We start from the raw sequence: 15,472 nt of genomic DNA on the forward strand, positions 1-15,472 counted from the left end.
CCGACTCGTTTCTTCAGAACCTCTCCGCCCCCCGCGCGGGCCGATGCACTTTTTCAGGCGGTGGACGCTCTGAAGACAGAAGGAGTTGTGATCCCTGTTCCCCCCCCAGGAACATGGTCGCGGCTTTTACTCCAACTTGTTCGTGGTGCCAAAGAAGGACGGTTCGTTCCGTCCCGTTCTGGACCTCAAACTACTCAACAGACATGTGAGCATCAGACTGTTTCGGATGGAATCTCTCCGCTCGGTCATCGCATCGATGTCACAAGGAGACTTCCTAGCATCGATCGACATCAAGGATGCTTATCTCCATGTGCCGATCGCACCCGAACATCAACGTTTTTTGCGTTTCGCCATCGGGGACGAACACCTTCAGTTCGTGGCATTGCCTTTCGGCCTGGCGACAGCCCCACGGGTGTTCACCAAGGTCATGGCATCTGTTGTGGCGGTCCTACACTCTCAGGGCCACTCGGTGATTCCCTACTTAGACGATCTTCTGGTCAGGGCACCCTCTCAGATGGCGTGTCAAAACAGCCTTACCGTCGCTCTGGTGACTCTCCAGCAGTTCGGGTGGATCATCAACTTCACAAAATCCAAGTTGACACCGACCCAATCACTGACTTACCTCGGGATGGAGTTTCATACTCAGTCAGCGGTAGTCATGCTACCGCTGGACAAACAGCTTTCTCTGCAGGCAGGGGTGCAATCTCTTCTTCGGGGTCAGTCACACCCCTTGAGGCGTCTCATGCACTTCCTGGGGAAGATGGAGGCAGTGCCCTTCGCGCAATTCCATCTGCGGCCACTCCAGTGGGACATTCTCCGCAAATGGGACAGGAGGTCGACTTCCCTCGACAGGAACGTCTCTCTTTCCCTTGCAACCAAGACGTCACTTCAGTGGTGGCTCCTTCCCAACTCTCTGTCGCAGGGAAAATCCTTCCTACCCCCAACCTGGGCTGTGGTCACCACGGACGCGAGCCTGTCAGGGTGGGGGGCGGTTTTTCTCCACCACAGGGCTCAGGGAACCTGGACTCCGATAGTCATCCCTTCAGATCAATGTTCTGGAGATAAGGGCAGTGTATCTAGCCCTATTGGCTTTTCATCGGTGGCTGGAGGGCAGGCAGATCCGTATCCAGTCGGACAACGCCACTGCCGTCGCATACATCAACCACTAAGGCGGCACTCGCAGTCGTCAAGCCTTCCAGGAAGTCCGACGGATTCTGCAGTGGGTGGAAGCCACAGCTTCCACCATCTCCGCAGTTCACATCCCGGGCGTAGAAAACTGGGAAGCAGATTTTCTCAGTCGTCAGGGCATGGACGCGGGGGAATGGTCTCTTCACCCAGAAGTGTTTCGAGAGATCTGTCGCCGCTGGGGAACGCCGGACGTCGATCTCATGGCGTCACGGCACAACAACAAAGTCCCGGCATTCATGGCCCGGTCTCAAGATCACAGAGTTCTGGCGGCGGACGCATTAGTTCAGGATTGGTCGCAGTTTCGACTGCCTTATGTATTTCCTCCTCTGGCGATGCTGCCCAGAGTGCTGCGCAAAATCAGGTCCGACTGTCGTCACGCCAATCTCGTCGCCCCAGATTGGCCGAGGCGGTCGTGGTACCCGGATCTGTGGCATCTCACGGTGGGTCAACCGTGGGCGCTCCCAGACCGCCCAGACTTGCTGTCACAAGGGCCGTTTTTCCATCTGAATTCTGCGGCCCTCAACCTGACTGTGTGGCCATTGAGTCCTGGCTCCTAGCGTCTTCAGGGTTATCTCAAGATGTCATTGCCACCATGAGACAGGCCAGGAAACCAACGTCCGCCAAGATCTATTACAGGTCTTGGAGGATCTTCTTATCCTGGTGTTCTGATAATGGTTTTACTCCCTGGCCTTTTGCCTTACCCACTTTTCTTTCATTCCTTCAATCCGGAATGGACAAGGGTTTGTCACTCTGCTCTCTCAAGGGACAAGTATCGGCGCTATCCGTATTTTTTCAAAAGCGTCTGGCCAGGCTTCCGCAGGTCTGCACGTTCCTGCAGGGAGTTTGCCACATAGTCCCACCTTACAAGCGTCCGCTGGAACCCTGGGACCTTAACAGGGTGCTAACGGCTCTTCAGAAACCACCTTTCGAGCCGCTGCGGGATGTCTCTTTATCACGTCTTTCGCAGAAGGTGGCATTTCTAGTGGCAGTTACATCACTCCGTAGAGTGTCGGAGCTGGCAGCTCTGTCATGCAAAGCCCCCTTCCTGGTTTTTCACCAGGATAAGGTGGTTCTGCGTCCTGTTCCGGAATTTCTCCCTAAGGTGGTATCTCTTTTTCATCTCAATCAGGATATCTCCTTACCTTCATTTTGCCCTAATCCAATTCACCAATGTGAAAAGGATTTGCACTCATTAGATCTGGTGAGAGCACTCCGGCTCTACGTGTCTCGCACGGCGCCCCTGCGCCGTTCAGATGCGCTCTTTGTCCTTGTCGCTGGCCAGCGTAAGGGTTCGCAGGCTTCCAAGTCAACCTTGGCTCGGTGGATCAAGGAACCGATTCTTGAAGCCTACCGTTCTTCTGGGCTTCCGCTTCCTTTGGGGCTGAAAGCCCATTCTACCAGAGCCGTGGGTGCGTCCTGGGCATTGCGGCATCGGGCTACGGCTCAACAGGTGTGTCAGGCAGCTACCTGGTCTAGTCTGCACACTTTCACGAAACACTATCAGGTGCATACCTATGCTTCGGCAGACGCCAGTCTAGGTAGGCGAGTCCTTCAGGCGGCGGTTGCCCACCTGTAAGAGGGGGCCGTTGCGGCTCTTTTTATTGAGGTATTCTTTTACCCACCCAGGGACTGCTTTTGGACGTCCCAATTGTCTGGGTCTCCCAATGGAGCGACAAAGAAGAAGGGAATTTCTTCGGCGCTCTATTGGGAGACCCAGACGATTGGGTGTATAGCTACTGCCTCCGGAGGCCACACAAAGCATTACACTAAAAAGTGTAAGGCCCCTCCCCTTCTGGCTATACACCCCCAGTGGGATCACTGGCTCACCAGTTTTCTGCTTTGTGCGAAGGAGGTCAGACATCCACGCATAGCTCCACTGTTTAGTCAGCAGTAGCTGCTGACTATATCGGATGGAAGAAAAGAGGGCCCATATAGGGCCCCCAGCATGCTCCTTTCTCACCCCGCTTGTGGTTTGTAAGGTTGAGGTACCTATTGCTGGTACGGCGGCTGGAGCCCACATGCTGTTTTCCTTCCACATCCCCCTGAGGGGCTCTGAGGAAGTGGGATCTTACCGGCCCCAAAGCCCTGAGGCCGGGCTCCATCCACAGACCCATAGAACCTGCTGGATGTGGAGCGGGAGTGCCGTTCAGGGACAAGGCCCTGCAACTTTCAGGTACTCTGTGTCCCCGTACACACAGGCACAGCACACTCCAGACTTGCTGGGTGTGCTAGTGCGCCGGGGACAGTAAAGGGTTACAGTCACTGCAGCCTAGCTGAGTGACTTTATGTATGGGGAACTACCGCGCCGGACGCTCCGGGAGCGGCGGCGCGGCTGGGACTTGTAGTGCGCCGGGGACTTAGCGCCGACCGCGCTTTTACGGCGGCGGCGCTTATAAATCCAGTCCCCGGCTTTTGCGGCCTAGCTCCGCTTCGTTCCCGCCCCCACCCTGTCAATCAGGGTAGGGGAGAGACGCTGTACAATCAGCAGCGCCGAGGGCTGGAGCCTTATTTACATGCTCCAGCCCTCTCACTGGACACTGTGGGACTCCGGTTTCCCGCTCTGACTCGGGGGCACGCCCACGGCCCGCCCCTACTCACACGAGCTGGAGAAGACGCCGGCAGCCATTCCTGCAGTCCGAGCTGAGAGATCGGACTCTGGGCAACCAGGCACAGGACTAGGGCGACCACACACCCGCTTATAGGCGGGCGGTAAGCGGCACCTGAAGTGCTGACCCCACTAAATACCGCAGTTGTCCATTTGTATTTTTATGCTTACACTGCATAGGTCGCTATTTTTGGCTATATGCCCTCTTAGATGGCGACACATCAGCAGCAGGAAAGCAGGGGTGCTAAGGCACAGGCTTTCTATGCTGCTTGTATTGCATGTACTGAAGTGTTCATGTGTATTTATGCTTGTATGCTATACACTGCACTGTACGGTCGCTAGTCTGGGCTATTTTCGCCTAGAATGACTAGACTACAGCAGCAGAAAAGCAGGGGTGCTGAGGCACAGGTTTTTTCTATGCTGCTTGTATTGCAGGGGTTGCAGTGTTCGTTTGTACTTATGCTTGTATGCTATACATTGCACTGTATGGTCGATATTCTGGGCTATATTCCCCTAGATGGCTAGTCTACAGCAGCAGAAAAGCAGGGGTGCCAAGGCACAGGCTTTCTATGCTGCTTGTATTGCATGTGCTGCAGTGTTTATTGTACTTTATGCTTGTATGCTATACATTGCATTGTACGGTCGCCATTCTTGGCTCTATGTCCTAGATGGCTAGTCGGCAGCAGCATATAAGCAACACAGGCTTTCGATGCTGTTTTTACTGCATGTGATACTGTTCCACGGCACTGAACCCCATTGTGTGCAATGCTCCCCTGGAGCACTTGGTCAGCCGGGGCCTCTACTAGACGTGGCCAAAGGAACCACCTGTCAACCCTGTCCAAGGACAGGGATGGAGTTGAATTGGGATAGAGACTTGCAGTCCGGACAGGCCATGGGCAAATCATTGCTCCCTGGCCACCCTCATTGGGAATAAAATCGGTTCCCCGGGGGGGGTCCCAGGAGGCTCTCTGTATGATGACGCAGACGTAGCTCATCAGGACTTTGATCCTGACAACGCTCTCAATCCGGATACACCGGATGGTGACGCCATGAGGAATGATCCTATAGCGTCCATCAATGGAATGTTGGATGTTTCTCCCTCAGCTCCCCCAAAGCACGTGGAGGCCAGGCGGTTCCGGATGAAACCCTCCGCTCCGTCATTGCCTCAATGTCTCAAGGATATTTCCTAGCATCAATAGACATCAAAGATGCTTATCTCCACGTGCCGATTGCTACAGAGCACCAATGTTTTCTACGTTTCGTGATGGGAGACGACCATCTTCAGTTCGTAGCTCTGCCATTCGGTCTGGCGACAACCCCACGGGTGTTCACCAAGGTCATGGCGGCAGTGGTAGCAGTCTTGCACTCACAGGGACACTCTGTGATCCCTTACTTGGACGATCTACTTGTCAAGGCACCCTCTCAAGAGGCATGCCAATTCAGCCTGACTGTTGCGCTGGAGACTCTCCAGACGTTCGGGTGGATCATCGACTTCTCAAAGTCAAACCTGTCACCGACCCAATCACTAACGTATCTTGGTATGGAGTTTCATACTCTCTCAGCGATAGTGAAGCTTCCGCTGGACAAGCAGCGGTCACTACAGACTGGGGTGCAGACTCTCCGTCAAGGTCACTCGCACTCCTTAAGACGCCTCATGCACTTCCTCGGGAAGATGGTGGCGGCAATGGAGGCGGTTCCGTTTGCGCAGTTTCATCTGCGTCCTCTTATTGGGACATTCTCCGCCAATGGGACGGGAAGTCAACATCCCTGAACAGGAAAGTCTCCTTTTCACAGAAGGACTCTCTGCAATGGTGGCTTCTTCCCACCTCATTATCACAGGGAAGATCCTTCCTACCACCGTCTTGGGCGGTAGTCACGACAGACGCGAGTCTGTCAGGGTGGGGAGCAGTTTTTTCTCCACCACAGGGCTCAGGGTACGTGGACTCAGCAGGAGTCCACCCTTCAGATCCATGTTCTGGAAATCAGAGCAGTGTATCTTGCCCTACTAGCCTTCCAGCAGTGGCTGGAAGGAAAGCAGATCCGAATTCAGTCGGACAACTCCACAGCGGTGGCATACATCAATCACCAAGGAGGGACACGCAGTCGGCAAGCCTTCCAGGAAGTCCGGCGGATTCTGACGTGGGTGGAAGCCACGGCCTCCACCGTATCCGCAGTTCACATCCCCGGCGTAGAAAACTGGGAAGCAGACTTCCTCAGCCGCCAGGGCATGGACGCAGGGGAATGGTCCTTTCGCCCGGACGTGTTTCAGGAAATCTGTAGCCGCTGGGGAAGGCCGGACGTCGACCTAATGGCGTCCAGGCACAACAACAAGGTCCCAACCTTCATAGCACGGTCTCGCGATCACAGAACTCTGGCGGCAGACGCCTTAGTGCAAGATTGGTCGCAGTTCCGGCTCCCTTATGTGTTTCCACCTCTGGCACTCTTGCCCAGAGTGCTACGCAAGATCAGATCCGACTGCAGCCGCGTCATACTCGTCGCCCCAGACTGGCCAAGGAGGGCGTGGTATCCGGATCTGTGGCATCTCACGGTCGGCCAACCGTCGGCACTACCAGACCGACCAGACTTACTGTCCCAAGGGCCGTTTTTCCATCGGAATTCTGCGGCCCTGAACCTGACTGTGTGGCCATTGAGTCCTGGATCCTAGGGTCTTCAGGATTATCCCAAGGGGTCGTTGCCACCATGAGACAGGCTAGGAAGCCCACGTCCGCTAAGATCTACCACAGAACGTGGAGGATATTCTTATCCTGGTGCTCTGCTCAGGGAGTGTCTCCCTGGCCTTTTGCATTGCCTACCCTTCTTTCTTTCCTGCAATCTGGGTTAGAAAAAGGTTTGTCGCTCGGCTCCCTTAAAGGGCAAGTCTCGGCGCTATCCGTCTTTTTTTTTTTTCAAAAGCGTCTAGCACGACTTCCTAAGGTGCGCACGTTCCTGCAGGGGGTTTGTCATATTGTACCCCCGTACAAGCGGCCGTTAGATCCATGGGATCTGAACAGGGTACTAGTTGCCCTCCAGAAGCCGCCCTTCGGGCCTCTGAGGGAGGTTTCACTTTCTAGACTATCACAGAAAGTGGCTTTTCTGGTAGCGATCACCTCTCTTCGGAGAGTGTCTGAGCTAGCAGCGCTGTCATCCAAGGCTCCTTTCCTGGTCTTCCACCAGGACAAGGTAGTGCTGCGCCCCATTCAGGAGTTTCTCCCGAAGGTGGTATCCTCTTTTCATCTTAATCAGGATATCTCTTTGCCTTCGTTTTGTCCTCATGCAGTTCATCGGTATGAGAAGGATTTACATTTGTTAGATCTGGTGAGAGCACTCAGAATCTACATTTCCCGCACGGCGCCCTTGCGCCGTTCGGATGCACTCTTTGTCCTTGTCGCTGGTAAGCGCAAAGGGTCGCAGGCTTCTAAGGCCACCCTGGCTTGATGGATCAAAGAACCAATTCTTGAAGCCTACCGTTCTGCTGGGCTTCCGGTTCCATCAGGGCTGAAGGCCCATTCTACCAGAGCCGTGGGTGCATCCTGGGCATTACGACACCAGGCTACGGCTCAACAGGTGTGCCAGGCAGCTACCTGGTCGAGTCTGCACACTTTCACCAAACATTATCAGGTGCATACCTATGCTTCGGCGGACGCCAGCCTAGGTAGAAGAGTCCTGCAGGCGGCAGTTGCCTCCCCGTAGGGGAGGGCTGTCTTGCAGCTCTAACATGAGGTATTTCTTTACCCACCCAGGGACAGCTTTTGGACGTCCCAATCGTCTGGGTCTCCCAATAGAGCGCCGAAGAAGAAGGGAATTTTGTTACTTACCGTAAATTCCTTTTCTTCTAGCTCTTATTGGGAGACCCAGCACCCGCCCTGTTGTCCTTCGGGATTTTTGGGGTTTTTTCGGGTACACATGTTGTTCATGTTGAACGGTTTTTCAGTTCTCCGATGTTACTCGGAGTGAATTTGTTTAACCAAGTTATTGGCTTTCCTCCTTCTTGCTTTTGCACTAAAACTGGTGAGCCAGTGATCCCACTGGGGGTGTATAGCCAGAAGGGGAGGGGCCTTACACTTTTTAGTGTAATGCTTTGTGTGGCCTCCGGAGGCAGTAGCTATACACCCAATCGTCTGGGTCTCCCAATAAGAGCTAGAAGAAAAGGAATTTACGGTAAGTAACAAAATTCCCTTCTTTGTTTACTTACCGTAAATTCCTTTTCTTCTAGCTCCTATTGGGAGACCCAGCACCCGCCCCTGTTCCCTTCGGGCTAGTTGTTCTTTTGTGTACACATGTTGTTCATGTTGAATTGTTTTCAGTTCTCCGAACATCCTTCGGATTGAATTTACCTTAGACCAATTTATAAGTTTCCTCCTTCCTGCTTTTGCACCAAAACTGAGGAGCCCGTGATGCACGGGAGGGGTTACACTTTTTAAAGTGTAATACTTTGTGTGGCCTCCGGAGGCAGAAGCTATACACCCAATTGTCTGGGTCTCCCAATAGGAGCTCGAAGAAAAGGAATTTACGGTAAGTAAACAAAATTCCCTTCTTTTCATGAGTTTTCTTAAAATATAAAATTGTACATTTCATTTACCAGGCATTTTAGTGTTTAAATGTAAAAAGAAAAAAAACAAACACATGGCATCTTCTTCTCCGCAGTTATCTCCGCTCACTCCCTGTTCTCATTGAGGAGGAGAAGGCCGATATGACTAGAATAGAAGACCTGATGACTAAATCCTTCATAGGCCAGCAGCTGATCCACATCATAGGCTGCCTGGATACCAGCGAGGAGGGAGGCCGGTAGGTCACAATTCTCCTGACTGCTGTCACTTTACCTTTGCTGTAGAAACCTCCCCGCCTGTTCGTTATGTCCTCCTGTTACTTCTGACTCTGACACAAATGTGCTAATTCTACAGAAATCTCTCATTCGCTTTTCTGCCAGTTGTGTGATGTCTGAATGAAAATTTCTGGCAAACAATGAAGCTTTCTATCCAAAAGGCATCTTTTATATACCAGATTTTTTATATTCTAGGACGCCTCTTGGCATAAGACGCACCCTAGATTTAGACAGCAGAAAATAGGAAAAATATTTTTCCCATTTTTTTTTAAAAACTTTCTTGTTGGTGTAAAGTGGAGGGACCATTAGCACTAATTTTAATGTCATGGGGTAGAATAGCAAAGTAAGCCATTGTTGCTGTTTCTCTGCAGTGTGTGTGTGTATTACACACAGAGCTCTGCTACATGCACAGTTACACTTACAGACACAGCTCTGCTATATGCACAGCTACACTTACATATACAGCTCTGCTACATGCACAGTTACACTTACATATACAGCTGTGCTACATGCACAGCTACACTTACACAACTTTCTTTATCGTTCCTTTGGGAGACCCAGACCATGGGTGTTTAGCTTCTGCCTCCGGAGGACACACAAAGTACTACACTTAAAAGTGTAGCTCCTCCCTCTGAGCTTATACACCCCCTGGTAGCCAGTCCTAGCCAGTTTATTGCTTTGTGTCAGGAGGTATACATCCACACATGCATTCTCATCTGATTTGTTTGACTTTTGGAAAGAGTTTGAAGAAAAGCGGGTCCATGTCTGGACTCCCGGCATGTCCCTTCTCACCCCACTGTGTCGGCGGTGTTGTTAAGGTTGATTTACAAGGCTGCAGCCTTACATGCCGTGCTCCTTCACCATCCCTTCTGGGCTCTGGCTTGAAGTGTGAGCCAGCACGGTCTCCATGCCTGGCAGGAGTCCGGTCTCCATCCACAGCCCCTTGGGGATTCTGTTGGACCGGAGCACTCATCGCCAGGGACATGGCCCTGCGTCTCAGCAGCTAAGTACCTGAGACGTTTATGTTGGGGGTCCCGGTTCTTTATTGTAAGGGGAGAGTATGCTGTATGTGATTGTTTTAACTTTTCCGGCGGGTTCTCTAGCTTTTGCCTGAGAACCGCGCCGATGGTGCCTGCTTGTCGGCCTCGCCGCTTAAATTTAGGCCCCGGCTTCGCCGGAGGCCTAGTTTCATTTTCCTGCCCTCGCATGTCACTCATGCAGAGGGACAGGTTCGGCTCCTCCCGGCGGCCGTTCTACACAGGGGAGGGACACTCCCCACTGCTGGGGCGTCCCTTCTTCCCTGCAGGTCTCTATAGCCCTCCAGTTCCTGCTCTTTTATAGGAACGCCCTCTTCTCAGGCAGAGTTCACTCTGCTCTGGGACATCCTGCATTCTGCATCTCTGCTGAGGTGCTGCGACTGGGGGACCGGGCTTCGGGATCTGGAGGGCACACAACACCGCACTCAGCGGTCTGGTAAGCCACAGCCGGTCTCCGGTTGTGGACCTCTGTATATTCTCCCTGGGGTTCATTCTCTGCAAAGCCCCCACTCCAGCAGCATGTCTCAGACAAGGAGTAAGGCTCCAAAGCTTTATTCTGCATGCACTGCATGTAAGCTCCTGCTGCCTGAGCCGAGCACCTATCCACATTGTGATGTCTGCTCTAACTTGGCGGTGCCACAGCCTGGAGTCTCACCCCCAGTGGTCTCTCAGGCTGCTGCTGCACCTGTGATTGAACCCCCGGCCTGGGTAGAGTCCTTTTCTAGGTCCATATCCCAGTCATTTGCTGAGTCCATGGGGCTTTTGTCCAGGACTTTGATGAATATGCATCAGCCCCCCTCACAGGGTGCCTCTAATACTCTTGACAGAGGACTCCTATCCTCTGACCTCCGTCCATCAGAGCTCACGGAGGATTCATCATCTGATCCCAGACCCCGTCCTTCTAAGAGAAGGCGCAGGGTTTCCTCCCCCTCCCCATCCCACGGCTCTGTCTCAAGAGCTGACTCTCAAGATGAGGAGGATGCCCTCACTGGGGGCTCGGAGGCTATGTATCCCATCGATTTCTCTGAGGGTGACTCAGATCTTTAGTGATTTGATTGCTTCTATTAATTCTGTGCTGGATCTCAATCTGCCAGTGTCAGAGGAGCAACTCTCTTTAGCAGAAAGACATCAGTTTACCTCGCCTAAGAGAGTGAAGAGTGTGTTCTTTAACCACTCCAGTTTTCAGACCGCTGTGACCAAACCCAGGGCCTGCCCTGACAAACGCTTTCCAAAGCGTGGTTCTGATGACCGGTTTCCATTTCCGCCTGAGGTGGTCAAGGAGTGGTCTCACTCCCCAAAGGTAGACCCTCCGGTGTCTAGGCTATCAGCCCGGACCGTTGTGTCGGTGGCTGACGGCACCTCACTTAAGGATTCCACTGACCGTCAGATTGACCTTCTGGCCAAATCTGTGTATGAAGCTGCGGGGGCCGCGTTTTCCCCGACTTTTGCAGCAGTGTGGGCTCTCAAAGCCATCTCTGCTTCTCTAGAGGAGATGCATTCCCTCACCAAGGAATCTATGCCTGAGATGGTTACTTTAACTGCTCAGGCTTCAGTTTTCTTTGTCGCTCCATTGGGAGACCCAGACAATTGGGTGTATAGCTATTGCCTCTGGAGGCCACACAAAGTATTACACTTAAAAGTGTAAGGCCCCTCCCCTTCTGGCTATACACCCCCAGTGGGATCACTGGCTCACCAGTTTTGTGCTTTGTGCGAAGGAGGCAACACATCCACGCATAGCTCCACTTTTTAGTCAGCAGCAGCTGCTGACTATGTCGGATGGAAGAAAAGAGGACACATATAGTGTCCCCAGCATGCTCCCTTCTCACCCCACTGTGTCGGAGGTGTTTGTAAGGTTGAGGTACCCATTGCGGGTACGGCGGCAGGAGCCCACATGCTGATTCCTTCCCCATCCCTTTTTACAGGGCTCTGGGTGAAGTGGGATTTACCGGTCTCCAGGCACTGAGACCGTGCTCCATCTACAGCCCCTGGAGAAGATGCTGGATGGAGCGGAGTACATCAGGGACATGGCCCTGCTTCCTCAAGGTACTCTGTGTCCCCGTGCATTTGGCGCTCACACCGCAGCATGCTGGGTGTTGTAGTGCGCCGGGGGACATCAGCGCTGCGGCGCCTGTGCCATAGCCTCATTCAGCTTAGCTGAAGCAGGCACACTTATGGGACTCGGCCGCGCCGGCCGCTGGGACTGCGGCACGGCTGGCACTTGTAGTGCGCCGGGGACTTCAGCGCGGCCTGCGCTTTTACGGCGGCCGCGCTGATAACTACAGTCCCCGGCTTTTGCGGCCTGCTTCCGTTCGTTCCCGCCCCCAGACCTGCCAGTCAGGAGAGGGGCGGGACGCTGCCCACGTCTAGGACTCGGGCGCGCCGGCCGCTGGAACAGCGGCGCGGCTGGCACTTGTAGTGCGCCGGGGACTTCAGCGCGGCCCGCGCTTTTACGGCGGCCGCGCTGATAACTCGAGTCCCCGGCTTTTGCGGCCTGCTTTAGTTCGTTCCCGCCCCCAGACCTGCCAGTCAGGAGAGGGGCGGGACGCTGGCCACTTCTAGGGCGGTCGCGCCGGCCGCTGGGACTGCGGCGCGGCTGGCACTTGTGGTGCGCCGGGGACTTCAGCGCGGCCCGCGCTTTTACGGCGGCCGCGCTGTTAACTCGAGTCCCCGGCTTCTGGGCCTAGTCTCCCTTCGTTACCGCCCACAGCCCTGACAGTCAGGGTAGGGGCGTGACGCTGCATAGAGCAGAGCTGAGAGCTGGAGTATGTTTTGCATACTCCACCCCTCTCACTGTGTGCACTGTGAATCCGGATTCCCGCACTTTCTCAGGCACGCCCACGGCTTCCTTCTCTACAAGGACACCGGCAGCCATTAGTGTCAGTTTCTGTACGATACAGAGACAAGTGTGGAAGACCCTGGCATTCTGATAGTCACACAATCGCTGTAACAGGCGTTAAGCAGCACCTGTGGTGCTAACCCCACTAGTGCAGAATTGCACTTATAGATATGCTTGTACTATATACATTGCACTGTTTGGTCGCACGTTGTATATACCCTCCTGGATTATGCGGAGGAGTTATCAGCATATTCTCTGTGTAAAACAAAGGTGCAGAACCACATGTTTTTCTATACAGCTGGTACAGCATGTACGGCTATACGGCCGGCAGGTACATAGACTCCCATTGTATGCACTAATGGCCAGGGGATGAGGACGGTGTCTGCAGTATTTACTGACAGTTTTTCTGAGACTATGGCTATGATACTAGAAGCCTAGCAGTCCGGACATGTCTCTCACAATATGGGCACTGTTGAATCATTGATCCATGGCCCCCCTCAGTGTGAATAACTAACAGCTCCGGGAATGTCACACGCATCCCAGAGTCACGGCTCTGCACGGACGTCAGTCCCAGACAGCCTAAGTGGGCTCGCTATGAGCGGCCTCGGTTTCATCTCTGGTCGAAAGCCATCTATGAGGCTGTCGGCGCACCGTTGGCTCCGGCATTCTCTCCCTTGGGGCACTCCAAGCTATTTCAGCTTGTCTTACACAGATTGACACGGTTACACGTACATCTGTGCCGCAGGTGGCATCCTTAACCTCTCAAATGTCTGCATTTGTTTCTTACGCGATTCAGGTTGTCCTGGACTCTGCGAACCGTGCGGCGGTAGCCTCCGCTACTCCGTGTTTTTAAGCAGAGCCTGGTCTGCTCGTTAAGTGAATGGAAGGCAGATTCTGCTTCCAAAAAAGGTTGCCTAACCAGTTGCCTTTTTCTGCTGACCGACTGTTTGGTGAGCGTTGGATGTAACCATCAAATAGTCCAGGGGTAAGGATTCATCCTTTCCTCAGCCCGGACACAACAAACCCCAACAGAGCAAGAGGCAGTCGGGGTTTTCGGCCTTTTCGAGGCTCGGGCAGGTCCCTTTTTTCCTCGTCCAAGGTGGACTCAAGAGGATCAGAGGTGCTAAGATTCTTAGCGGGCTCAGTCTCGCCCAAAAAAGCGACAGTCGGAAAACCCGCTTCCAAGGCGGCTTCCTCATGACTTGCGGCCTCGGTCGGTAGCAGGCTCTCCCGCCCTGGCGATATTTAGCTGCTATAGGTCAATGACCATTGAGTGTGAGACATTCTGTCTCACGGGTACAGGATAGAGCTCACTTCTCGTCCTCCAACTCGATTCTTCAGAATTTCTCCACCTCCCGGCCGGGCCGCTGCTCTTCTGCAAACAGGGTGCACTCTATAGGCAGAAAGAGTGATGACCCCCGTTCCTCTTCAGGAACAAGGTCACGGTTTTTACCCCAAATTCTTTGCGGTACCTATAACAACGGGCCGTTCCGTCCCGTTCTGGATCTAAAAATGCTCAGCAAGCTCGTGGACACCAGGCGGTTCCGGATGGAATCCCTCCGCCATGTCATCGCCTCAAGGTCCCAACGATATTTCCTAGCATCATTAGGCATCAAGGATGCTTATCCACACGTGCCGATTGATCCAGAGCACTAGCGTTTCTACGCTTCGTTATAGGAGACGAACACCCTCTGTTCGTAGCTCTACCTTCCGGCTAGCGACAGTCCAACTGGTCTTCGCCAAGGTCAGGGCAGCAGTAGTCACAGTCCTGCACTCTCAGGGTCACTCTGTGGTCCCGTATTTAGACGATCTACTTGTCAAGGCACTCTCTTAGGAAACATGCCAACACTGCCCGAACGTTGCGCTGGAGACTCTCTAGAGTTTTGGGTGGATCATCAACTTTTTAAAGTCAGATCCGACCCCGACCCTATCGATAACATATCTAGGCATAGAGTTTCTTACTCTCTCAGCGATAGTGAAGCTGCCGCTAGACAAACAGCATTCACTACGGGCTGCAAGCTCTTCTTTAAGAACCAGTCGCACACATTGACACGCCTCATGCACTTCCTACGTAAGATGGTAGCAATGGAGGCAGTTCCTTTCGCGCAGTTTTACTGCGTCCACTACAATGGGACATTCTCCGCCAATGGGACGAGGAGTCGACGTCCCTCAACAGAGTCGTCGTTCTTCTCAGGCGGCCAAGGAATCTCTACGGTGGTGGCTTCTTCTCACCTCTTGGTCAAAAAGAAGGTCCTTCCTATCCCCGTCCTGGGCGATAGTTACGACAGACGCGAGTCTATCAGGGTGGGGAGCAGTTTTTCTCCACTACAGCGCTCAGGGTACGTGGACTCAGCAAGAGTCCACTCTTCAGATCAATGTTCTTGAACACAGAGCAGTGTATCTTGCCCTACAATCCTTCCAACAGCGGCTGGAAAGCAAGCATATCCGACTTCAGTCGGACAGCTCCACAGCGGTGGCATACATCAACCACCAAGGAAGAACGCGCAACCGGCAAGCCTTCCAGGAAGTCCGGCAGGTTTGATGTGGGTGGATGACACGGCATCCACCATATCCACAATTCACATCCCAAGTGTGGAAACTAGGAAGCTGACTTTCTAAGTCGCTGAGGGGTGGCCGAAAGAGTATGGTCTCCTCACCCGGACGGGTTTCAGGAGATCTGGCGCCGCTGACAGAGGCCGGACGTCGATCTAATGGCGTCACGGCACAACAACAATGTGCCAGCTTCATGGCACGGTTTCACAATCATCGAGCTCTGGCGGCAAACGCCTTAGTTCAGCATTGGTCGCAGTTCCAGCTCCCTTAGGTGCCATCTCTGGCATTGTTGCCCAGAGTACTGCGCTAGATCAAGACCGACTGCGGCCGCGCCATCCTCGTCGCTACAAATTGGCCGAGGATGTTGTGGTACTCGGTTCTGTGGTGCCTCACGGTAGGCTAACCGGGGGCACTACCAGACCAATCAGACT

At 53.5% G+C, this 15,472-nt stretch overlaps 1 protein-coding gene across 1 annotated transcript in view; it reads left to right on the top strand.

Moving 5' to 3' along the window:
• NCAPG (non-SMC condensin I complex subunit G) overlaps positions 1–15,472 on the top strand; it is a 246,325-nt gene that overhangs the window by 34,805 nt on the left and 196,048 nt on the right. The window contains exon 8 of the mRNA XM_075333625.1: positions 8,438–8,578. Within this exon, the coding sequence (XP_075189740.1) occupies positions 8,438–8,578 (141 nt within the window). The remainder of the gene's footprint in view (positions 1–8,437; positions 8,579–15,472) is intronic.

Source organism: Anomaloglossus baeobatrachus, chromosome 1 (assembly GCF_048569485.1).
Source record: "Anomaloglossus baeobatrachus isolate aAnoBae1 chromosome 1, aAnoBae1.hap1, whole genome shotgun sequence".
Lineage (NCBI taxonomy): Eukaryota > Metazoa > Chordata > Amphibia > Anura > Aromobatidae > Anomaloglossus > Anomaloglossus baeobatrachus.